At 34.7% G+C, this 26,536-nt stretch overlaps 2 protein-coding genes and 1 long non-coding RNA gene across 5 annotated transcripts in view; 1 reads left to right on the top strand and 2 right to left on the bottom strand.

The window, feature by feature from the left end:
* The window catches only part of LOC135686685 (voltage-gated inwardly rectifying potassium channel KCNH6), a 37,346-nt gene extending 24,555 nt beyond the window's left edge, over window positions 1-12,791 (bottom strand). Inside the window, exon 1 of one of the 2 annotated variants that reach the window (XM_065202970.2) lies at window positions 12,661-12,791. Coding sequence is in view for 1 of the 2 variants with exons in the window: in XM_065202969.2 (XP_065059041.2) it covers window positions 4,249-4,302 (54 nt within the window). In the remaining variant the exon portion in view is untranslated. Of the gene's footprint in view, window positions 1-4,248; window positions 4,379-12,660 lie in introns of those variants that run through there. The other variant, XM_065202969.2, reaches the window with a different exon arrangement.
* LOC148960085 (uncharacterized) lies at window positions 389-7,409 on the top strand. The gene is made up of 3 exons (XR_016143819.1): window positions 389-3,581; window positions 4,259-4,420; window positions 6,233-7,409. It is a non-coding gene; the product is annotated as an uncharacterized LOC148960085 (long non-coding RNA).
* Window positions 12,792-16,735: 3,944 nt separating the features above from the next.
* LOC135686686 (ribose-phosphate pyrophosphokinase 2) lies at window positions 16,736-24,237 on the bottom strand. 2 transcript variants are annotated; one of them, XM_065202974.2, is made up of 9 exons: window positions 23,945-24,237; window positions 22,064-22,247; window positions 21,425-21,454; window positions 20,631-20,729; window positions 20,388-20,512; window positions 19,981-20,035; window positions 19,290-19,408; window positions 18,333-18,492; window positions 16,736-17,540 (listed from the first exon to the last, which is right to left on the bottom strand). In XM_065202974.2, exons 1-9 carry the CDS (start codon window positions 24,163-24,165, stop codon window positions 17,448-17,450), a joined length of 1,086 nt encoding a protein of 361 aa, XP_065059046.2. In that variant the 5' UTR covers window positions 24,166-24,237; the 3' UTR covers window positions 16,736-17,447. The 2 variants fall into 2 exon arrangements, with proteins under 2 accessions (XP_065059046.2, XP_065059047.2); XM_065202975.2 differs by lacking the exon at window positions 21,425-21,454 and having other exon boundaries at window positions 23,945-24,218.
* Between the last annotated feature and the right edge of the window lie 2,299 nt (window positions 24,238-26,536).

The raw sequence follows: 26,536 nt of genomic DNA, 5'->3' as shown, positions 1-26,536 counted from the left end.
AGATGAATATTCTATGTTACCAAAACGCGACATGGAAATATGGAAGAAGATGGCAAGCTAATTTTATTGACACCTAATTTTAGTTGTCACTGTAAAAAATTGAAAGGTGCCAAAAATGCAAAGGCCCAAAAATGCAAAAATGCCAGAGAATAGGTTCGTTGCAAGAGACAATAGTATCATCAAAGAACAAAAATACAACTATGTAATTTTTCACAAATCAATTTTCTGTTATAACCTTTAGATAACAGGCTTATCCTACCCATCCACAAGTTATTATGGTGTAAAGCCGTCCGGTATACCAAGATTTCCCTTTTGCATCAAAAAAAAATTTGCACCAAATATCAGATAAATCATAATTCTAAATCCCTTCAAGTTTAAAATTTTGAAGCGGTTACTTTATAACAAATACAGAATTGCCATAAAAAACGTCATACGCAGGAAAGCAAGATGAGAAAATTTCATATCCAGGACTTTATATCTGCATAACTTGACCATTGAATGGCTCATTTCTCTACGCATCCGAGAAGCAACTTTGCCTTCAATTAAAATCCAATGTGTTAAGACTTTAATTTTCGCAATCAGTTGAAAATATTCTTATGCAATAAGAGCTAAAAGATTTGCAATGCTGACAAAGCAATTAGATAAGAACCATCAGAACAATTGGATGAGAACCACCAGAAAAAGCTAAAGAAAAGGAAAGAAGAAAATCAAGAACGAGTACAAGAGTCCAAAGAAAACAAATTCTCATGTTACAATTGTTTTGTTGATTAAAAAATGCAGAAGGAAATCGAAATCGACATATTATTTTCTGTTGTAAGATTTAGAGAATATTTATTGTATATTTTTATTTTTAGGTTAAGTTTGATATATAAAATGAAGAATTTTGGAAAAGCAAAGAGTTCTATAATCGAGCAGAACCATACAAATTTGCTTTCGGATATAAACTTTTCTTCCATGAGAGTGTGAATCAAATAGAGCTTTATCAGAAAAGTATTTTGATACAATTTTATAGGTATTTATTGGTTCATTAATCTAATCTTTACATAGGGTAGGATTAGAAATCTAGATTTCTAATCCTACCCTACGTAAATGATTTGGCCTTTTTTAGGCTCAATTCGGGCAATTCTATTTTGATGTAGCAGTAATATTCGGGTAAAATCCACATTAGCCCCCTTTCCTAAATGAGTAGCATCTGCAACGAACTTATATCGGGGTCTGGTAACCAAGTATTTAAAATTTGAAAATATCATTGAGAAGAAAAGCGATGAAAACTAAAAAAGGTTTCTTTTGACTAAAGTTCCAGTGACAAAAGTTCTGAAAATTGTTAGTGGAGGTTGATTTTCTAAGTAAGCTAGTCTTTCTTCGAACTTATTCTTTCTTTACAATATGCCATGTTAATTGAAAAGTTTTAATGTTTTTCCACCCTAAACGTTACAAACTACTTTCTGGTAGCGCTTTGAAGAAATTAAAATTAAAATTTTAGACCGACTGTATCCATCTGTGTCGGTTATTCGAAGTGATGTTACTTGACAAAAATTATAAATATATGTTAGGTCTAACGCATTTACTCTGAAATTTGCAAACGAATGATTTATTAAGTAGTTCTTGGACATAAAGTACCTATCTTTTCAACATTTAACAATGAGACTATTAAGGTATCACGCAAATTGGATTCAGTATGCAACGGTTTCATGTGTTCCTGCTAAACTCATTAATGCAGTATTGATTGAACACATGATTTCTCTGAAATAAATGCTTTCGGGCTATTTACAAAGAAAGGAGAGTGATCATATGCTTTCGTTATCTCAATTATAGTGCACCTGAGGTAAACCAAGTAACACAATATGACTGGCCTAAAATCAAAGACTGAGTTCGTTTTTAATTTTACATGCTGTTTTAAACACGAAAATACGTTTCAAAAGACTTGACTGATAAGTGCAGTTCCTTTTGGGACACTTCGGAAAAGACTTGCTGTGAGAATGTACATTAATTAGCAATAACGAAATTATTTCCAAATGTACATGCTTAAAAGCAGCATAATCTATTTGTAATTTGCCCTTATTAAAAACCTGTAGCTTCGTTAACAGATAGCCAAACTTTTGTCAAAAAAACTCGCATTAATTTTTGAAGTAGTGTGAGAATGCAAATTGAATAAAGCCAAACATTTATATTTTAGCGCCTCAATGCTGTTACATCTTCCTTGTACATAAATAATTTAGAACCGACTATTGAATTTTCAGTGTTTGTATCCGGCCTGACACGTTAAATTGAAATTTCTTATTATCCTCACGTTGTTGCTAGGTTTGCATAAACACTGTTTTAAACTTCGTAACTAACTGCGATCAACGTGACAGTATCAGTTCAAAAAGAGTGAAGTTTCTTAGCCTCAACTAAAACATTGTCCTTTTTCAATGTTGATGCTTCAAGCTGAAATAAACTGCAAGGGCATGAGACATGCCTACTTGCAGGCGTCTGTGGCTAAGTACCCCCGCATCAACGTCACGCATGCAGTTTAAATTCGGTTGCTCGTGCTGGTGGTTGGTAGAGTGACGTCATATGTTGCTATTGACTCACTTCCCATCTCACCGCAATGGTCAAACCAATCTGCGGGCACTTTTAGTCACTGCACTGTTTGTGTACAGAAGCAGAAAAACAAGCAAAATCGTTGAAAGTGGATAATGTCTCCAAAGCCCGTAGAAAAGGCAGGTAGAATGAGACTTGAATGAGCCGGTAGAAAAGGCAGGTAGAATGATGCATTAAAAACCTACACACCGATAAATCAATAGTGAATGTTGAAGATAAACAAGGGTGCTATAGAAAGTTTACGCTTTGTGATAGAAAAAATGCTTTCTGGCAAGAGGGATAACCAAGTTGGAAAGATCTTTGCATTTGAAAAGCTCTCACACTTTTATATTTCGAAACACAAAAATAATTGATATTGTTTTTCTTATCTAATAAATGTATTGGTACCAAGAATAGCAAGATTAGCTGTCAGTAATCTGCACATGAAATCAAACTTCAGGTTGTTTTTTTGATTTTAATCTTAAAAATGAAATCTTAAATCAAGAGCAAATAATTGGTCGAGAAATGATTGAGAAATCAAGCGAACAGGTGACCTTGCAGGGAGAATGACGTAGAACTGAGCAAAGGATAATTTCTGCATATTTAGCTACTGGTACTCCTCAATGATTGTTTTTGGGGCTTTTACTTCTCATTGCAATTTTGTCAGCTGGGTGTGGTAAAGTGAGTGCCATTGACTGAAAATGTCTATCAAGAAGAGGAAAAGACTTAATAAACAGACCTGGAAATGTTTGGAGATACAGGCACTGTCGATAGGATTAAAAATTCAGAAATTACCTGCTTGAGCCGAAGCAGGAAGTATGAAAAGAGAGAAGTTCGAGATAGCTAGAAACCTTATTATTTAGAATTCTTATGATGATCAATGGAATCTGAAAACATAGTGTTCTGTCTTTGAATGCCAAACTTCGTCAATTGCTACATAATTCATATTTAATACCATATTTCTCAAACAATATTTCTTCTTTAGTTTATCAAAGCAATTTTGAAAGACAAGTCCTAAGGTAAATAGTAGACATTTAAATTCCTTGGTAGATTAATGAAGAATATTATGAGATGGGCTTTGCTGAACAAACACCAGCGCTCTTCATCAAAATTAAAAACGAATTTCAATGATTCGAAGATTCGAAGAAAATGGAAAATGGTGATTTCTTCGGAGCAGTATAAAGCTGGAAAGTTCGACTTATTGCTCATTCTACCATGAAAGGAGAATGAACAGAAATCCACAATTGGCGAGAAAAAGTTAGCCATTCAGTGATCAACTGCCTCAGTATGTCAATCTGAAGCTCAAAAAACAAATGCCAGTGATCAACTTCAATCTCGATCTATTGGGGTTTGCTTACAAAGTATTTATTGCAGCTCTAATCTAGTGCAGAATTTTGTAACCACTTATTGACTTGCAAAGATATAAATTGTTTAATGTTTTTCCATTGTCATTACATAATCTCACCCCTATCGATATTTTGCAAAATATTGGTTTCAACGTTGCTTACGAATTTCATATGTCAAAACAACGCAATATATTAAGTGAATGTTAATGAAATTTGATTAACAAAATATTTCAAAAGCTATCAACAAGTATCTTGATGATCGCCAGCCTCTGATTATATTGATAAAAATACTGCCATAATCAAAATATTGATCAAAATATTGATGTGATGTAAGGTTTACCTTATTACAGTTTGAACTGCCTGGCAACATCGATGTTATCTCCTGTGAATCCATTTTGAGATAATGTCCACTCAATCAGGTGACAGCTTCTTCCAGCATTTCCATACTTTGAAGTCCAACAAGCTCAAGCTGATATGAAATCAAGTGCAGACCCTTTCGGATTCACCAGCAGGTATTTCACTGTTCAGAATTTTAACTTAGAAGACACCTATTTTGTGCAGCAAATTGTTGCAGTTGTGTTTGCGGTTTTAAATGGAATATTGAATTCGCCTCTTTTTGTAAGTCAGTTACTTATGGCCTCAATAAAACAGAGCATTCGATTCGTAGCGAAAGCAACGTGCTGTGTTCGAATCTAGAAACATTCGATCCAGCAAACAGGTGTCGCAGAGTGAGTTTCCTTTGTAGGTAATTGACTCAGTAGAAGCTAATTGGTTGTCCTGTTGAAACTTGTAAACCAACAGGTCCGTCGCGTCTTCTTGGTGTGTTTTGTCAAAACTCATACATTTTGGTGTCAAATTGCAAACTAGTTTGGCGTGCATTGCAGGATAAGTGAAATATTTACATGCATGAAATGGTCTTTTAATGTTTATAAATATGTTATGAGGGTCCGAAAAGCTGCATCGAAACTTTGATTGTGTGAAACTGAAAATTGAATTACTGCAACGATTGTCATATGTAGGCACGCAGATTCTTTGTATCTCGTTTAAACGCCGTACCTGATGCTTCTAATAAAAACACGACATATATCGAGCCGTTATTCAAATTGAATTGAAAGAATTTTTCTTGACTAAACTGAATGCCTTGAAAAACATGATTTAACTGTTTGAGTTTTTGGCAAAGGCAATAAAAAAATTTTAAATAAGCATTTAGTCTTTAATAAAAACTTTCAGAATGGAAAATTCAATTTAAGACAACTTTGGTTTACACGCCCAGGGTGCGCAAATGATTTGTTAAAACTGGACAGAATGACGCATCTACGAGATAAGCACTTTGAGGACGGAGGAGAGTATCAGAACGTTTATGGATAGCTGTAATACACTAGAGACATTTGCCCCAACCTCCTACCCCCTCTAGCTAGGTGTCCTTAGCGTTTATTTCAGCTGGGTGAGCCAAAAGCTCCAAATTAAACGCCCCGGGGCTTCACTGGACGTTGATTGGGCAAATAAAATGAAATAAAATATTCTAGATTTGCTCAACTTTTTGATGAAATGCAGACAATTTCTGATAAAATTTTTCAAATCAACACCGATAACCACAAAAATGATATGTCTTCAAAGCCTAAAAAATTATTAAATCTGTTTTAAAGCCTCTCTACAATTAGCTGAATTAACTCATCTTTGTGCTAATAATCAGTAAAACGTCGTCTTATTTAATAGCTTCTAGAACATAGCTCATTATAGCTTACAGGCCGAAAACTGCCAAAATAAAACACACTTATGAATTCATTCTATTCTATTTTCTTTGAATTCGTACATCTGATCACCAAATGGTGATACTTTTTAGACGAAGACTTGTTTCCGCAACAAGAAAAATCTATGTAATTCTACACAAATGCAGAGACAACAAACCATATCATTTTTGCAATATTAATCATGATATGGCTATTGATATAAAAGTCTCCTACTCATGTTAAAAGGCTCTTAGAGAAACAAACTTGATGAATTCTATAATAACTATTTGTAAAACAATAAGAAAAATGCAAACGTCAAAAAGCAAACAAGATCTTTCAATTTTTCAGTATCAGAGAAAAGATCTGATATTCTGCTTATATGTTTGACTTGAACCTTGATTTTGTAAGTGCTTCTTTCATTACTCATTATGCATTCTAGCTGCTTTTTGGTTGCACAGCTGACTCGCTGAATACCTTACTTTAAATGACTTACTGGTTGCTGGAACTTCTATAGGCTTTAACTTGTCAATTCGACTATTTTCGATACAATGAGAAATACTTTAAGTCTTGCTTTATCTTTATTCTTTATTATAGGAGCTAAGATGTTTTAACACGATGTCTATGTAGGGATAAAGAAGAAGAAGAAGAAGAAAAGAAGAAGAGGAAGAAGAATAAGAAGAAAAGAAGAAGAAAGAGCCTAAACCCCAAGAGCCTTACAATAATAATGCAACCACATCTCCATTTTGGAGTAGTTACTTTGCTTGAAATGCAGTACTGATTTAGCACGGGTTTTTAAGTTAATAAAGAAAACAGGTCTACTTGTTTTGTCTTCTTTTTATGTCTGCATGTCTGCCATCACATATGCTATCCTTGGCATTAAGCTCCTTACCATGGGAAAAGCGTCAAACATTGGAGATGCATAGTAACATTGAGAATTGTGTCAAGGAGTTTGCATCCAAGGAACTTCTTTTGGGTAGTCACTAGGAACACGCTTAGAAAGTTCATGGCCTAAACCATGGCTAAGATAAACATGTGCATTACAGAAGATTGATTTTCAACTGAAAATATTTTTTATATATGTCATAGACTTATTTCTAAAATGTACGGGCTTTTTCAGTTTTCGCAGGCAGAGAGCTAAAAACTTAGTACGCTCTGGTTGCTACTTCTTTGCCAGACAAGATCTTCTAACATAGATGACTACCTTTCAAGGTAGCGTTATCTTTTTGGATGATCAAAAAATGTTACATTTGCTATATAACTGATGTGATAGGAACCTTATTCAAAATAGAAAGAAGTCGAGAGTTTTGGTCCTAGAAAAAGATGCCAAGATCAGTTTTTCAAATTGTTTTCGATCAACTGCTAGGGTCAGGGTTTCTTCCACCGTTAACTTTATGATACATGTTGATACATATTAACTCATTGATACTATACGGACTATAGAGAAGAAAAAATGCAATTCTTCAGAGATTTTCAAATCAAAAAGGAATTTTCTTGAACAATTAAAAGGCTATAGTGTAACAGAAAACAAAGAATCAGAGTAAACCCGACTGCAGTTGGAGTTGGTCTGAAGTACTGTGCATTTACTATTGTAAAAGCTGACATTAAACAATTCACATCATGCAATATAAAAAATAATAAATGTTGATATAGACATAGCAGGTTTAAGACAATTTCCCATGTCATTACTTTCTTTCTATGAACTCCAATAGCTATCTTTTATCTGTTGATGGTAAACGTAATTTTTGAGAAACAATAGAACATAAAATATAGTGTGGTATTACCTTAGTCATAATTTCTTCAAAAGTTAGTTTTAAAGTCATGAAAAATTGATCAAAAATTTTCTCAATTGCTATGAAAGGGCTTCAACTAAGAATACCCCTGTTTGTAAAATGCAATAAGGCATCATGCTTGCTGCAAGATTTTCATACCAAACATTCATGTCTGTTTATTGTTAAAACCTATCACATTTGCTTTCGAAAAGTAAATTCGCTAGAAATTATTGAAAGATTCATGTTTTTGCAAGATTCGAAAATAAAGTTACGACGGAAATAGAAGCTTTGAATAACTGTGAAGGGAGGCTAGAGAAGATGGTAGCCCTATTAACTTTCCTTCACATGTAGTAATAGGTTTTTACAAAATTGTGTAAATGAATGAAATCTTAATTGAAATTTTTAATAGAATTTTGCAGACTTAGGTAATAAATAGATCATAAATTCAGTTGTCACAGCTTACTTTAATATGGACAGGAAAATGTCTGTGTATCAAACCCCGGATTTCTTTCTAATTACCAAAAGCGTTGTTGTGCAAATACAACTTATTTCCGTTGAAACATGATCAGTTCTTTCTTCCTTTGTCACTAAATAACATTTCAAAAGAGGTTCCTTCTTTCTTTTGTTTATTCTTATTGAATGCATTCTTGTTTTGACTGTACTCGCCAAATTAAAATTGATCGTTTCATTATTTTACCAGTGTACAAGCAACTAGACATAGTTTGTTTTTGACAAAGGTATTAACAGAACCGTACCTGGATTTCACAACCAAAGAGAAATGCTATTCATAAGAAGTGCTGGCTCATTCTTCCCAATAATTAACCTCAATAAACCCATTTCTTGAAAAAATCAGTTGGTGGCTATAGAAGTTTAAAAGCCAATTTTTCAGTCTTTTACAATCAAATAGCTATAAAATACACTGATTAGTAATGAATAGGTCAAGAGATTATTTATGTAATCTGACAGCTGAAAATTCCATATCGCCAACTCAAAATCAATGCCATTTTTAAATAATTGAAGATTCACGTTCAAATGTTTGTCGGCAAAGAGAAATTAAGGAATATCATGCACCACGAGCCTCGCTATAACCTTAATAAAGGGAATGTTGGTTTTTAATAGAGGGTTAGGTATATTAAAGAAACCTTCGTCTGCGGAGGAGTAAACAGGAAATATCAATGGAGCAGATCCTCGTTGGATCAGAGTTATTCTTCGTTGTATGACAACTACTTGAGCAAGGCATTTTCCAAAGGAAAGAAAGTTGGGGAAAAATTGGTTGCTTTTTTCATCTGAGGGTGTGTTACTGACGTATTGCTAGTATCAAGAACTTTATTTTACTTTGTTTGCATGATATATCATACCCTTTTAAGAAAAGATCTAATCGTCTAACCAAACTGAAGATCATTTCTATCCAGAAAGCTAGATATATATACATAGGCGTACGGGATGAGTTCAGATAGTGGGGGGGGGGGGGGGGAGTGCTTGAAATTTTTTGCCCGAAAAAAATGCAAATGTCCACATTTTTACCGAGAATACTCTAATGCATCCAAGCTTCTAATATTAGTCAAAAAGGAGGTTAGATAATGAGCATTTTCATCTCAACTTTCAAAGATAAATTACAACGTTAATAAATAGTTTTCAATTTTTCATTAAAAGAAATACGAATCGCTTCCAAGGACCAAATATATCAATTATTTTATTGATATCTTTTATCAGAACCACATTTGAACATGGCGTTCGATATTGATAAGAGCGACATTCTCGAGTCCCTTGGTGTTACGACGATAGGTTTTTATGCGCCTCAGCAGTGAGCTGAATGGTCGTTCTGCTGAACATGATGCTGCTGGCATAGTGGTCAGAATCTGCATCACTTCAGCGAAATGGAGACCTAAATCCGAAACATTGTCATCATGCATGATTTTCAGCACTTCACGCACGTTTTCTGTTAGAATAAGATGTTTGTTATTGTGATTATTGAACAGTTTCTGTTACATTTCTAGAAGGTCCGAATCAATTTTGTAGAAGGAAGAAACCTCTGATGCTTAGCATTCACGCATACATCCACTAAAGCACTCACAAAATGTTCTGGTCATTGACACCCAATCGCGTATAGATTTCTCCCAAGACCTTATCCATTACACCGTAGAAACAATTTATTCTTTAGTATGACTCAAGTGACGTTGGGTTGTAGAACATTCACCGGCAAAAGCTTGTAGTCGTTTTGACGACTCATTGGCAAAGTCTTAGCATCGAAGTCCTATCATTAACAAAATGTTTAACATTTACACGATGATAAACTGCTGGGAAATTCTGTCCAGTATCAGGATTTTGGAAATACAAATGCAGAAAAGGATAACATCTATAATTTGTTAAAAGATTTTCTCGTTTCCTTTAGAATTATTATTTAAATTACACTTTCTTATCTTATCTACTTCCAAATGCAATCACGATCATGGCCACTTTATTTTTTAACCTCGGAGGTTTATAAACATGTTTTAAAAGTAGTCTTTCTGTCTTTGCAGCAGGCTTTTTCCCGATTTTTGTTCGAGTAAATCTGCTGTCCGAATCTAGGGGGCTGAGCCCCTCCCAACCCCCCATCCCGTACGCCAATGTATTTATGCAATTTTACATACAGTTGCCTGATAATTGCAGTAAGCTTGAGACTCGGAGCAGCAGCTTAGAATCTTTCTTTTCTTTACACCAACATCGAGAACAACTTCAAATACATACAACTTTCTTGGTATATTACATTGAGTTGATCTCGTCGGAATACTTTTTTGTTACTTGCATTTGTGATGTCCTTTCCTACTTGTTCAAAGGACGACTTTTCTAGGTACGTTCCCATCTAGTATATGCCTGTACAGTCTTTTATTTTACAGAAGGAGAAAGAACCTCGTAATATCGAGGATGCAATACATATAAGAATACTCAGCGTGCAATATTTATAACAACATCTAAGGCATAGGCACCGCCTACAATGGGGCTCGAGCTAAAGCCCCCTTTGACTTTTCTATATGAGATCCAAGCCGCCCCTGGCAGTTTTCTAACGCAGAGCAGGCTTTTGCAGAACAATAAATAATAATACATTTGCTCAAACAGCTTCAAATGATTAAGTAAGGTGCACTTAGTTAACAGACGCGATTCTTTATCAAACGGAATCAATACTGATATACTTAGATTTAAATTTATCATACATAAATGTTCTGGAATTTAAAGAAACCTATCTTTATATCATAATTTTCATCTCGAACTTCGAGCCACTCCTGGTGAATTAATCAGTGTCTACGATTAAAGGTCTTTATAAAGGCTTTCTAGATAGCGCACAACTAACAAACGATTTTCCAAATGTAGCTGCGTGGCTCTGCAAAGATACTTAGATTTCGATTGTGGTTTGTGCTTCTCATTTAATACCATGGATACAAACTCTCTTTGCCACGTTTCTGTTAATCTAACTCTACACTATTACTATCTTTTAATGACATTCAAACTTTTTAAAACTGGGATCGAAATGCACGAACGTCGTTGTTTAGGCAACAAATTTATTGAGTGTGACTTTCAAAACTGACTGACTGTGCAAATCAATTATGTTGATGATTAAGAAACATTCCAATTTAAATGTTATTTTCAGTCACGAAACGAAGCATACGAACACTTTGAGGATAAAAAATTCAGCCTTGAAGGTACTTGAAGCAGATAAGCAAAGAAAAACACTCCATTTGTGCATCGATTCAATTGCTGTTTTCAGAAACTCCTGACGCTTGAGACGTGAAAACTCGTAAGCATAGATATGTTTAAAACCAGTTTGAGAACGTATGAAGGAAAATTCAGACTTATTGTGGCAATAAAGAGTTCTCTGAAAAAGTAGGCCAGGTGACAACCCTTCGTATACAAATGAAACTCTTCTTTTACATATTACAACGGAACAACCAAATTTTCCAATTGAAGTCCCTATTAATGCAGCAAGAGCGATTGGCTTCATCTTATTGGCTGCAGTGCTAAACAATTTGTTATGATCAGGCCAATCACCAGCAAGCAGTTCATTATTATGAAATGTACCAGAGCCCGAGCTGCTAGCATCATCAAAAGTAACAAAAATATTTGGAACAACTTCGGAAACAAATTGAAATAAAGTAAACTATGCCCATTCGACCAGTTTAGCCCTGCTCTGGATGATTTGAATGGAGAGGTGAACACACACAACTCAACAAATTAGAGACGTACGCGCGAATTTATCGATGTCTAGCTAAGCCTCGAGGGCCTATGTTTTGGCCTTATTCTAAAAGCCTCGAGGGCCTATGTTTTGGCCTTCGAAACAGTAGCATTTTTTCAAGTTTGAATAAAAGCAGCTTTCTCAATAACAATAAATCCACCTGAAGTCGCCATTTACCTGGCACAATGCTATGAATGATATCATTAACGATTTAGCAATAAAATCTCGATTTGCTAGTGACTACAGAAAAGGAAGCCTAAAACTCATCCATAAGTGAATCCTTCTCTAATATTATTGCCGATTACATCGTGTTGCTTCATAGCAACCAATCAAAAGCGCGCTAAATCAAAGCATGTCTTGTCACATACGACTGATATTATACCTCACATTGTGTCAAAATGTTACCATTTCTTGTAGTTTCTAAATATTAAACAAATGTTCGGTCTAAGATAAATTATGACGAATAATTGAAAGAAAACCAACTACTGAAGGGCAAAAGATGAAAACGAGTCATGAAAATGCTTGATAGTAACTCTAACAAGTTGCTTGGCAAAATTAAAGGCGGTGTGGCGTAATTAAGGAAGCGTAAAACTGCCATTCAAGGAAATCTTTACAGACAAAATGTTGAACTTTAGGCAGTTATAGTGCGAACTGAAATCGGGGAAGAGCACGCACGAGGTAACACAAATTATTTGGAGAGCAATGGGAACGCTGAAAGCCGTACATGCATTGAATAAAACTGAACTGCAAGGACACCAAGCTTTGGACACGCATTTTCGAGCACTTTCAAGACCAGGCATTTTCTAATACCACCAGGTAAACGTACTGGGTAAACGGCACTGAGGTACTCATACCTATCGATTCATCGTTTTGTCAGCAGCTCTGCGTCATTAATAGTGGCAAGGTCACGCTTAACTCGTCTTTTGGCAATACTACGAAACCGTTTAGGCAGAAGGGGAGCTATTGCTATCAAATGACCAGTTCTCAATAAATTGATTCGAAGAACTCGATGCTTGGCTAGCAAAATTGAAAATTCAAACTCATACCTGGATTCTGAGTTATCACAAATTGAAGACGTACCAGACATTGTATACTTGACAAGCATAACTATATCAGCAATAACGAAAAAAGGAGGTGAATTGTTCTCAGTATTTGGACTCCGATTCTGTTGCTTGACCATGCCTCCACCAAAACTTGAGAAGAGAACAGCGTGGCAAGAGCATTCCAACCAAAAACACTACCCAAAGCACTTGAATACATTCAACTGAATCAAGGAACAAAGCTTTCATGCAAATACCCAAACTTCATAACTCCCACTACTTTATAATTCCTAAAGGCATAAAACAGCACATGCAGGCTTGAAACAATAACGAAAGCGTCAACCTTAACACCTAAATGAGGATATCAAAAACCCTCTCGTGAAATCGTCTCTGATAAAATTTCATTTGATCACCGTTGAAAAAGCTTTTAATCTGCCTGATTGAATCTTCTGCTTTCAATATGCTTGTGTTACGAGCATTCTTTATGTGAAAGGAATCCGTGGTCAGACTGAAGGAATCTTTTGAAGCACCTCTTGGTGTATTTTGTGTCATACGTTATTCTGGTAACTTTGCTTTCTTGCCTTTTTTAAACATACAAGCAATGAAAGAACTATTCCTTTTCAAACGAATGTTATAAGTGAAGAAAGCAAAATTACTACATTTCAGATAAAGTTTCATGTATTTTCTTCTATTCATTCTGCGGTATTGATACAAAGTCCAGGAATATATGTAACTTTCTTATCATTACAGTATTCCACATACATTTCTATTTTCTTTTTAGCCAATTTGCTACTGTATTCTTAACAATTTGCTACTGTAATCATGTGATCTTAACGACAAATTCAACTCAAAATATTTTGTTTTCTTGCTTTCGGCATCAGATTTCTTCAATTGTTCAAACGCTTTTACTTGTATCAACAACTTTTCAAACAATTCTCTGTTTCTCATTGATCATTAAATATTAACAAATCTTTTTGATTGATAAAATAAAGTCATAACACTTTGTATTTGTGAAAAATGCCGTCTTCCGAAGAAAAATCAAAATCGAACGAATAATGGTATTAACAGAACAATCATTATAATCAATACCTTTCGTTTCCTCAGTTTGTGCAAGAACGCAGTTTATAATTCTGATTTACTTCTGGATTATAATTCTGGATCTCCAAAGGAACTTTGATAAACAATACAAGGTGTTTTCCATTATTGAATACTACTAGTTGAGGAATCAATTGAAGAAATATAGATTTTCTTCGTGAAAAAATTGGCTGAGTATGCAAAGTCTGGGGCGATGTAAACGAAATTTCAGAAACAGAATGAGATGAACACAAAGAATTATATTCAGAATTCTAAAACTGTTTTTAATTCCAGGGCAATTACTAGTGATGTCAATGAAACCTAAGAGCTGATGCTTCTCAAGCTTCTATTTTGGCTTCTTTGTTATTGCGTCTGATTAACTGTATTTAGCTGGTAAAAATTCTCTTGCTAATTACATGGCTAGAAACAGAAAATATTAAGCAGTATTAATCCAAATAATTCTTTCCAATATAGCTTCATGAAATTTCTTAACATTAAATACTTTACTGAAAAACCACAGATTGCATGGAGGTTTTTGTAAATTATATATTTTTTAAACTGATTTTGAACAATCATAATAATATGATTAAGAACAATGTTTGTGCTTGATTGAGCTGCCTCCACTGTCCATTGTAGAGTTATGTCCATTGACTTTAAGATGCCTTCTACAAGGTTTGGCTGCAGAATGGGAGAAATTTTGGGACAATTCTATTTGTCTGTTGTTCGGCATCTGCTGTTGAAAGGTCCAAATGTACTTGCTCTTGGTACGTCTATCCACGACAAATTGGTGTCACTTTCCGCCTGTTTATCTCTAAGCTCAATGCCCTGACAAACTCTTGTCCTGTCAAAGAATTAAAATATTCTTGCCATTTATATTTGGCCTTCGACTGCTCGAATATCGTTTCTTTCCCAATAATCTCAATCCAACAGCTACTCAGATGGAAATCTAGACTTAATTTGCATTGCATTCGTTTGATGTTGGAAGGTTCATAGGTTGCACTGCTCAAAGTCTAGATTCAACCAGAGTGCCAGATGTTAAGGATATTTCTGATTGTTCTTTCGCTGCACCGTCACAACCAGAAAACCAGCGCACTGCATTATTGCCTCAGCCTTCCATTGAATGCAACGAAAAGCACAGAGTTTACACACGACTCCATTAGCAAAAGCTGCAACAGCCAGCCAGTTTCTGCACTGCCACAGGAAATTTTTCAAATTTTCTGCTTTAATGATAATATAGAGGATATCTGCAGATAGCATTGGTTGCACGATAACTTCAATGCAGAGATCAGAAATCATCAATGCCAAGATGAATCGATAAGCAATGTTTCACAGGACGTCTAGTTCAAAACTATGTTTATCAGCAATAATGTAGTAGAAATTATAAGCAATATTGCTGTACAGTAAAACACGAGTGTTCTATAGAAGAAGTGAAATGCAAAACAGTCGCTGATATATTGAAGAAAAAGATGCGTAAAATCTCGAGGTAAACTTTCCATTGAAAACAAACTGCTACACGACCGAATTCTTCAACCGAACTTTAACAGAAATCCAACGGTACGTTTGTCTTTGGATCTCAAAAAGCAGTATTTATTTTAGCTGGATGTGAATAAAAAAGGCCACAGGAAAATTTTTTTAAATGTGGTATTGTAATGCAAAGACAAAAGTGCGAGATTTCACCTTAGTTGAGCCGAACCTAATGCAATGTTGCTTTGTAGCTGTGGAAAAAATTCAAATAGAAACAAAAATCGAAAATACGACTTGCCCGGACCAGAGAAGCAAAAACCTTATAAAACTAAAACAGTGAGGAAGCTTTTGTTGCATGTTGTATTTAACATTGTGTTAAAATGAGGAAAGTTGAAACCTTGAATTGTAGGTTTGAAAGAAAGTAAAGAACCTTTCGCAACTCTGGCCCGGCGTGTTTTAACAGTCTTGCAACTTTATTGAATAATTTGTGAAAATTAACTTGCAGAAGCGATAATAATCAGGCTATTGGTGGTTTCCACAATAAAAATAATGTCTTTATCGAAAATTCAAAACAACCTGCTGCTTGAAAAATTCATTTCTACAGTTAACTTGACGCTTAACCCACAGACGGTCAACCGAAACCATACATGAATTCAAAAATAACCTTAAGGATCCCTGGCTGGGTTCATATCTGGCTTAATAAACTGAACTTATTGTTGGAAAATTGGATTGCCTTGAAGGTTTTCGAACTTAAGATCGTTCCTAAAGACAAACAAAATAGAAAAAAAAGTTTGTAAAATCTAAAATCATATCTAGAATTGGATGCTTCAGTGAAAATTGTCAAAACATTTTTAAAACCTGGTTTTATTAAGTATAGGCATAACTGCTGTTAATTACATCGAAACGTTAATTTATCGCGCAAATCCATCAACCGAGGACGCTGTCAGTTATCAAGTTAAGATTTACCTGAAGATTACCAGGTTCAAGCGTCATCAGGTAGCATTAGAAAGCTATAATTGTCATAACAGCGTCATCGATATTCAAATTGCCTTTTTAATCGCTTTTTCATATTTGATCCAGATTGTCACAACTCGTTGCTTGATTGGTCAGTCGATATTTGATGAGTTTCCTCTGACCAATAAGACATGTTGCCTGATTTGCATATGTGAAAAGCCGCTTTTTGATTGGTCAGATGAAATCGACAGGTGAATTCTGATATATCCTTCATTACCCTTCATTCAGGAAAAACGGGTTAGCAAAATCTTCCAGATGACGGGGCAATTGATTTGGACTTAAATAATTCAAGAGGTAAGATGATCCAAGCCAACGTATCAGATTGTTGAATAATATCTCAATGTTCACTTGCAGTTGGGAAACCAATGAAAACCAAAATAAACCAAGGTAAACCAAGGTAAACCATCACAAATCCAGTACATCAATACTCAAGTACAACCTACCCTTCATTTTACTAGCCTCTGTTTGAGTATACTCTCTAAAAGCACGAAATTCTGAGTCTTGCAAATCACAAAAAAAACCCGCTACATGTCGTTTTATCACTTAAATGAATATTCAAAGTTTCCTTTTTACAAGAAACACAACAAAAACAAATAAAAACCGCAGACAGGATAAATACTGTTTAAACAAGACAAAACAAAACATACCTTGACACTATACTGAAGACTTTAAAGGTTTGGTGATTGCTTAACTGAACCCTTAGTAAGGGAACAAAATGCATGTCTTTTTTACAATGGTTTATAAAACGAAAAACTACGGATGCAATACTATCAAATCAAAGCGCTAGCTAAAACCATTGGTACACCTGAGTAGATGTTTGGGAATTTTTATTAGTACCCCTCTCTTTCCCTGCAAACAAACTTGTTTAATATGATTTAAGAAGCTTCATTAAGAAGCGTGATAAACTCTTTTCAGATTATTGTGACAGTAACCTCTATAATAAACATTGTTAGGAGGGGGGAGGGGGGGGGGTAGCGATTTCTAATACTCTAACCGGAAACTGTTCATTATACAAAACTGTGTCCTTGCCACAGGATGTTCCAAGGAATGGCAAGTATTTCATACTGCAACAATTATACTTTAAACTCCTCGAGGAATAAAACTACTCGGATGGTCCATGGGCTGCAAAACACTAAAGCTGCAACCATATGGGCCTATGGCACTACCTTTAGATTGTGACAAATGGCAATGGATTGAAAAGCTGTCCTAATGTAACGAGTTTGTTCTTCTGAATTCATGGTTTATAGAGGGACGTTACTAAATAGATAAGACACCGATTCCCCGTTATGAGTTCGGCGGATGGCTTCGGCAAGTATCGGCGAAATGTCAATCACCTAGAAAACAAAAAGGACTAGAAATAACAAATAGTTTACATGAAAGAGAAACTTCGAACAAAATTCAGGAAAAATTCCGAGAAACGCCAAAAGATTTTTTTTTCACTGTCTAGAATATATTTGACAGTTTTCAGGAATATAGAAAAAACACTTGGTAAGCCTTGAATTAGATCTCTTGCCCGTTGAAAAGAAAAGATTCTGACCAGGTTTGTTTCGGGATAAGACTTTGTCCACATTGCATCAAGTTTTAAAATGCCACTTTAAGCAATTATGCTATACTGCCAAGAAAAATACAGATTTAATCACAACAGTGCAATATTGTGGAGACAAGCCATTGCTGCAAGTTGTGAGGTTGTCCTTTTCGATGAGATCAGTTGCCTTAACAGTAGCAATAAACAGAATGCCAGTAAGTGTACGCAGAAAGGCATACCCATGCCAAAAATAAAATCAACATGTTCATTTTATAAGAAAACAGAAATCAGAAGAATTGACAGGCAAAATCGATAAACACTTCGGCACAATATAATTGAATATTGAAGGAAAGTTTCCACCGTTCTATAAATGCTGAAAAAGTAGCTTTAAACCGATTTCATTTGTAAAAAGCCAAAAAAAATTGAGGAGACTAGTATAGTTTCGAGCCTCAGTAACGACCAGCAAATGGAGCTGCTTTGATGGGAAAAAATCCATGTCCATTATTAGTTAGGGGTTATGATTAGTGTTAGTGTCCTATGTTCCGCTATTTCGTGCCATCGTCAAATGTTATGAGTTAGTAGGATTATAAGGTAAGATCACCTTGATTTTGCTGCACTTGTTAGCTTTCTCTTCCTGTGGGATAGTGTTCGTCACTACAATAGCTTCGCCATCTGACTCTGCTATTCTGCTGACTGCTGGCCCCGAGAAGATGCCATGGGTACACACTGCATATACTTTGAGCGCCCCAGCCTCTCTTAATCTGTAAATTAGCAGATTCCCCTTATCTATATACTCTAACATAATCAATTAGTTTTTTGACTATATATTTATTACATAGTAGATTTAAATTTAAATAACAATGATAGTGACAATAAAAATTTTCTGACAGTTTAATAAAATATTAGTTCAAATGTATATAACAGGTTAGAGAAATAAATAAGAGTTTTCATTAAAAAGTAAGTTTACAAACTAATGACAAGAAAAGACTTCAATAAAAGGAATAGAGGTTGTGAAAAAATTAACCATGGTGGCAATATTTGCCAGGAAAGCAATCCTTTCAATTGGCTGCATTTAGAAACTAAACAAATACAAAGTTTACTTCTCATTTCTCAAATCAGAACGAGCTATTATGGAAGTATGGGCATAACAAGAAATAAGCAACTTCAATTTATGCAACGGGTTTTTATTCCATAATTGTGCTGAACTATGATCAGATGTACTCATTCCACCGTTCGTCTTTCTCACAATTTACAAATTCGATCATTTACATACATGATCTTTGTTATGAAATCATGCTTTACTAAATTTTACATTACATTTACTAAATTCTACATGCTTTACAAAGCCCAACAAACTAGAGCTCTTGGCTTTGTTAGCTGTTTTCTTCCTTATATGAAATGCAAATAATTACACATCTAACCATATATTGAACAAGATTTCCATGGTCTTTCTATGCAAAGTTGTGCGATAAGGCAATACAAGTAAAATCTCTGTAGAAACCTTTCATTATTACATATACGTGTTTGTAAAAGACTCGAGTAAACAAGAAGATCATACTTGCTAATTGCCAGCATCATAGTTCCACACGTGTCAGCCATATCATCTACCAGAACAGCTACCTTATCACGAACATCGCCAACTAGCACCATACTGGCCACTTCATTTGCTTTCTTCCGCTAAAAAATTCAAACATTACTGTACATCAAAATAGAGATTTTCCAGTAAGAAAAATTTAGCCTTAATTTTGAGAATTTTGCGGTTCATAAAGACTTTAAAAATAATGAGTTGTTTTTTCAAAACAGATAGGATATAGAAGAATTCTTATAATAATGGTAAGCCCGTGCCTTACAATGAGCAAAATCCGTTGATAAACCATTTTCATAAAAAGCTTGATGAAAACAGCAAAAGTATCAATTGCCAAGTTGAGTTAACTATGTACCTTGCAAGGCAACTGTTAACTACATCACCATTTAAAAGTTGAAAAGTCAACTGTGTACCTTGCAAGGCTCCCTAAGTGGATGTCAGTGTTTCCATGGTACACCACTTGATAAAAAATCAGCTCAGTCAATAGACTGTCAAGATATGATGATCATGAAATGATCAAAACACAGAAAGAATCTAGACAATCATTGAAAAACCAACTCCATTACTGAAATGAATTTCTGCTGGTTGGATAACCTCCACAAGGAAGCCTTTCCGATAACAATTCATCTGAATGAGAAAAATGAATATAGATTTAACTGCAAACCTCTTTGTGAATCAAAGCAAAGTCAACATTAAGCTGGTCTGCTATTGATGTTACTCTAAAATAAAAGAATGGTAATTGTCAGAAATGAAAATAAGTCTAATAACATTCTGAATGTTCATTTCTTCAAAGTTAATTAGGAGAAATAACTCTTGCATTCAAAATAATTTTCAATTGGCACAGGATTGTGCTACTTTCAAGGTAATACTTCTATGGAATGTCTGATAACAAATGCAAGCTTTGTTTTGATTGGTCAACTATTCATAGATGCAGGGTAAGCCTGTTTGATATCTTTTTAACCTTGTCTACCTTCTGCATATCATTCTACAAATGGTACAACTTGTGACAGAGGATATTCAGCATAATGTAGGGAAAATTTAATGCACTTAGCAAGGTTCTAATGCAGTTACCTTTTGGCACCACCTGCATCAGGTGAAACTATGACACACTTCTGTAACTCTGCAATATTATCTCGTATCCACTTTAACACAGCTGGTTCTGCATACAGATTGTCAACTGGTATATCAAAGAAGCCCTAAAATTAGTTAAAAAATATACTTCAATTTGTGAATGATTTTTCTTTTCAAGGGTTCAACTGAAGACGGTTGAAACTGATGCGCACATTGAAATTGGAAAAGGCAATCCACAAGTACCTGAATTTGTGAAGCGTGAAGGTCCATTGTTATAATGTGGTCAGCACCAGATACAGACAGCATATTTGCAACCAGTTTTGCGGAAATTGGTGCTCTACTCTATAAAAAAATAGAAGTATATATCCAACAAGTGATTTTTTAAATTCAAATTTTTGGAAACTCAAAGTTGTTATCTTACCAATTAAAGAAACTAGTGACACAAACAGTGAGATAGAAAGATCAAGTAGAAAATCCATGATGTTGAAAAAACTCTCAAAAAGAAAGAGCGAGTTACCTTTGTCTATCATTAAATTATCTAACTCATACACTGCATTGCACTCATACCTCGTAGATTTTTAACAATATTAAGATTTTCGAGCAAATATCACCGGTCTTCACAACAATCATAAACCTCCTTATTTTAATAAGTTTGACCAAAATAAACAAGTCAGATTCACATGAATACCCAAAACCTAATATGACAGAGCTGAAGTGGAATTTTTTTTACCCCTTATAATTCTACCCTGCAAATCATAATACAACCCCAAGCAAGTTTGAAATCATCTATGGACAAAAGGTTTCAAAATCAAACGGTCATTGGAATCCTTTTGTGCAAATATCCGAAATATATTTTACAAGCTTAATAATATCAATTTTGAATCAACACAACGCAAAAGTGCAAAATGTGGTTTTGTATCTGTTTACACTGTAAATATTTCAAAAGCTTCTAGGTTTAAGTGCCTTGATGCATTGTAAGCTTTTTGATGTCTAGCCTTGTTCACAAGATTTATTCAACACAAGTGAAAATTCCTTACCATAGAAGCTCCAACTAGCTCCCCTCCACTCTGTTTGTACAAGAAGGACAGAAAAAGCAAGGATTTAGAAGCTGATAAGTAAACTTCTTGCACAATATTTCCAAAATCAACTTTTTTTGTCCAAGTTTTGCTCCTAAATTCTTTAGCAACCTTCAAGACTGACAATAAGCAGTAGGTGCTCCTAGAACAACTTTGCCCTTTAAAAATTTGCAAATCAATAAAAATATCCTGATTGACCAATGATCAACTAGGTTTCCAGTTCAGTCCTGAAAACCATGAAGATATTCAAACTGCAAAGGCATTATCTCTCTCTCCAACTTTTGAAACCACCCACTTTCTATAAAACCCTCTCTCTCTTTTAAGTCCCTTCTGCAACCTTCAGAACTGATAGAGCCTCTGGGATCTTAATAGACCTTATATCACACAATGACAATGCCATTGGTGTTGTTGGCAACACACAGGCATTTTTCCAAAAACTTTATTTGACAAGTACACAGATAACATTTACATAATGGAACAATGTTTACTTCAAACAAAAGCATACACCACAAAATCTGATACAGAACTGAACAATGTTTGCTTTAACACAAACTTTAATCAACAAGAATTAAATAAATATTGAAATAAAATTAATCAAACCTTGTCTTTCTTGTCTTGTCTTGCATATGGGTAGCAGGGAATGACTGCAGTAACACGCTGAGCTGATGCAATCTTGCATGCATTTATCATGATTAAAAGCTCCATTAAATTGTCATTTATATCTCCACATCCACTTTGTATAATATAAACATCTTCACCACGAACTGATTCTCTAATTTCAACACTAGATAAAAAACCAAACATTATCAATAAATTTAAAATTATGTCAGGCACAAGGAAGAGGATAAATACATAGCAAAACAGACCAACAATACCTGCCAAAAGTACTTGGAACACCCAGCAATTTGCGTTGCATTTTAGATCTTTCATTCTTTTTCCGAAAAAAGTACTACTTCTGCCCTCTTCCCCCTAGAACAATATTGATAATTTAGAGAAGTATCATAAAAGAAATGCAAAGGAAAGTGATTCCTAAAATCCTAGCCCATTTTATAGTAAACCAACATTGTTCCATGGGGGAGAGTGGGATGATTGATTTTGAGCTTGCAGACTGATGCCAGTGCTCTAAGACTTTTGGCAAGCATTGAAGCATCAATTTTTTATCCAAGGAAAAGTTTAGATGTAGTGCAAAAGGAGGTAAGTAAGATTCTGAGAAGCATTAAGGTGATCAACCTTAATCTCAAAAAATTCCAGAAGCTTGTTCACAAAAAAATGTTAGAATGGAAAGGCCTCCATATGGAAGAGATTAAGATTAATATAATCTTTGCTTAATTATGATTAATACAATATTGTACAAGTTTTTTAAAACAACCTCCTCATCTACACTTCAGGTGTGTGACATTAGGGTATCCAAATGACTTATTTTCTGGTAATGCATGACAATTGAAGGGACAAGTGAAGGGGCATTGATGCCCTAAATGAAAAGTTAATAGATGTAAAAACAGCTTCTTTTTCTTGTTAACTAATTCTCTTATAAAAATATTTTCAACAAATGGCAAAGTATTTGGTTACACTTCATCAATATGCTGAAATCTTAAATTATCTTAAATTTGCATTGAAGCTTTATGTATGGCTGAATTAATAATTATGGAGCCCTGTGATTGTTCCAGATGGCTCTGAAATATGTCCACAAATTTAATATGTCATAGATCATGTGTCTAAATGCTATCCAGAAAAAATCTGCCAATGCCAGGAAGTTTTTCACCATTCTACTGCTAGGGTCCTTGGGCTCAGTGGCCAGTGTGGCCTTTGGTCAATGCAGCATTGGTTTTATGCACAAAAGTAATCCAAAATTTAAGCTTTAAACTAAAGCAGTAAAGTCTCAGAATTCTGCAAGGATGATATTCAAATTTGATGGCCACCACTCTCGTAAGCTTGATCATGATAACACAATTATGTCAACTTCTCTTTGTGATAAGGCAGGGATGTGTATTCCAGAAAAGGTTTGAATTGTACTTTCTCGTCGTTTTAATAGCAATCGTTTTTGAATTCTAGTTTCTCAAAATTCTATATTTTATGGATGTAAAATAAAAAGATCAAATATAAACGCAGATTTGCTTCAAAGCATCTTGTTGTTTAGGTGAACATAAGATCATTGTCAATGGATTTTTTCAATGAAAAAATACTCCTTGTTCCAGCAACTTGAAGGCTAAAATAATTTCTCTAGTCAAAAATAAATTTATTATAAACTTCCGTAACTGCACGAGTTATAGTTTGTTGTTACAATGCAGAGTCAAATTTTGCAATTTAAAGCCTTGCTTTTAGATTTTCAAAGACAGCTACTGAATTTATCTGGTCCAGAAAAATAACTGTTTTTATTTCCTCAAGGTCTTTGGACAGGAATGTGTTTTATTTGCATGCGGCAGTCCAAAAAAATTTTTTTGACTGAATCTAGGTAGGCCTAGGCTTTCTGGAAAAGCTCACCTGGTTTCGTGGTTGGAAAACTTTTTCAACTTTGTCTTTCCGAGTTCCAAGCCAAGTCTTTCAGCTATCAACTTGGCCAGTTCCAGATGCGAACTTCCTCCGAAAATTTTGATGTTTGGCATTTTTGGCTCGAATATCTTTTCTTCGCACAACGTGGTCTCAGTCGGTTTATTCAGCATGTGAAGGTCGCTGGAAAAGTCCAACAGAGTTTGATCTAACATAGCCACCTTAATTCACCTCAATCTGATTAGGAAATCATTTCCCGTCAATTGAATTTTTTCATTTTTTTTAAAGGTTTTACTACTGCCGAAAAATTACTGCAGAAATTGATGCCACAGTCCCTCAAGATTTTTGTTGGCCCTTAATTACCCCCTTAATTTCAAAAAAGGTGTTTACTTCAAATACGTCCTAGTTTGCACGGGTTAATATATCTGTATGTTTTGCATTATAATGGTTTCCATTCCATTGTTTTCCAACAACGTTTATCTTTTTGCTTATGGCAATCTTTTCTTGTCAGTTACGTACAGTTTCACACACACATTGGTTAATAGACATCAAAAATCTTTGTTGATATATCTTTCTCAAGACAAACCAAATGGTGCTTCGATCTGTATCCGAAAACATCGATCAACCAATTTCAAGTCATGTGTTGATATTCCGATGTTTTACTTGATAAAACGAACTATATATTATACTTACAGCGGCCCATCCTTTCACCTTTCTGGGCAGGTGGATTGGGCATATTTTCCATCAGGACAATGGGAATGTCCAATTTTCATTCAAGAATTTGTAAAAGGAAATCTCATTTAGATGAGTGTTTTATTTAATTTAGTGGAAAGCTTTTGTCTGTTTTTCGATAAATTACACATCAGAATACTTTTGATCAGCTGCACCACATCAAAGAGCTATATTGCGCACTTTTACGTGTGGTATATTAAGATACTTCGTACATATGTGAGTGCATATTACGAAAAACAGAATCACCAGCATGGGAAAGTGCGAGCAGAACATTTTGCTTTGTGGGAAATCAAGTTCTTGTTACCCATTAGGGCACCCAAATAAAGAAAATGTTATGCAACGCTTTCACCAGCTCCTATTCGAACAGGAATTATAGGACAGAAGCTCAGCTGAAACTGAGATATTGAAATTTAGCTTTTGCTATGTGAAGAAACGACCAAGGTCACATTAGCCAGCAAAGGCAGCTGCTCTGTCAAGATCAGTTTCTGCGAAAAATCAGGAATACTCAGAGACCTTGTAACCGTAGCTTCTTCATGCAAAAATAAAGAGAAGATCAGGCAAATGAAAAAAGAAAAGTATTTTGACTGCGCTAGAAAATATATTGACAGTTTTCCCCTCCTGAATGAAAGGCATTAAACAATGGAGGCAATTTTATAGTAAAATCAAAACTATTTCACAGACTGGCCTTATGATATGCAAAGGAGTTCTTGCCATATCCAGTTCTTAAAAGTGAAATTGCAAGGTCAGCTCTAGAAATTCTAAACTTTCTTGGATGTACCCTAGACAACCTCACGCAAACATCGCAAATAAAACAATGTGCAGGAGAGATGAGTTTTATAAACCAGAAAATTTCATATTTCTTTATCTGTCGAAATTCCTAAACACAACCAACCATGTCTCTGAATCAAGAGTAGCTAAGAGGTAGTGATATGATGCTTTTGTATCAATCATATATGGCATCAGTTTTATCAAAATATCGGGCATTCTTCAATTGGCTGAATTCCATGGAGGTTTTTGTGTACAGCACCTGCAAAAACTTATTTGGGAATTATAAATAGTACTTCTTTTGAAAATGGTACATTTTTTCCGTTTACATGATCGATATCTTCCCTCTACTTTGAAAGAAGGAAGTAAGTATATCTAGATCGCTTCTCAGTTTATTTAATTTAGGCCACGAACAAGTTATCAAAAGCCTGAGTTTTGACATCATCAAGGAATGCATTGCCTTTTGAGTACTTTTCGATGCATGAGAAATTCATCATTTAATATTGGTGAAGTTCCTCCTTTTTGTAATAGACTAGAAAATATCCCTGCAATCGGCATACATGATTGTTTTTGCCTTCTCTACAGGAAATGGTAAGCCATTTTGTAAAAAAGATTAACAAAGGACCCTAGGCACGATCCGTGTGATACCCCAGTGGTTTTTCATAAACACTCAAGTACTGCTTCCGGTTATGAAGATAATAACTGAACACTTTATGTGCTAGTCCATGAATTCTATAGATTAAAACTGTTTGATCATAAACTATGTTCGACGCTTTCTTGGGGCCAAAAATATCATTAAACCCTCCAACTGTCTACATCGATATACCAGTCATTTGCAGCTTGCACCACCGAATACTGCGGATGCCTAATAACAGCTACAGATCTATCATTCAGCTTTTTTTGAAAATTTTAGAAAGTTTAGAAAAATTTTAGTTTTTCTAGCAAAATCACAATTCACCCATTTGTTGTTTGTAAATAAAACTTAGATCAATATATATTGTAGCTTCTATCTGTTATTGCGACACAATAAGCATTTCAAGATTACTACTTTTTCTTCATCATTTTATTCTTTTGGTGACTTAAGTTTTT

This window comes from Rhopilema esculentum, chromosome 6 (genome assembly GCF_057945365.1).
Source record: "Rhopilema esculentum isolate cy_ngs chromosome 6, ASM5794536v1, whole genome shotgun sequence".
Lineage (NCBI taxonomy): Eukaryota > Metazoa > Cnidaria > Scyphozoa > Rhizostomeae > Rhizostomatidae > Rhopilema > Rhopilema esculentum.
Note: the sequence above shows the minus strand (reverse complement) of the source record. Positions and strands in the feature narration are given on the sequence as shown.

Bases quoted from the DNA above. Each gene is read 5' to 3' on its own strand.
- LOC135686686 (XM_065202974.2), bottom strand. From the start codon at position 24,165: ATGTTAGATCAAACTCTGTTGGACTTTTCCAGCGACCTTCACATGCTG. The intron at 20,730-21,424 runs GTAAGGAATTTT...ATTTTTTTATAG, and splicing joins AGCTAGTTGGAGCTTCTATG to AGTAGAGCACCAATTTCCGC. The intron at 20,036-20,387 runs GTAACTGCATTA...CTTTTATTTTAG, and splicing joins GATGCAGGTGGTGCCAAAAG to AGTAACATCAATAGCAGACC.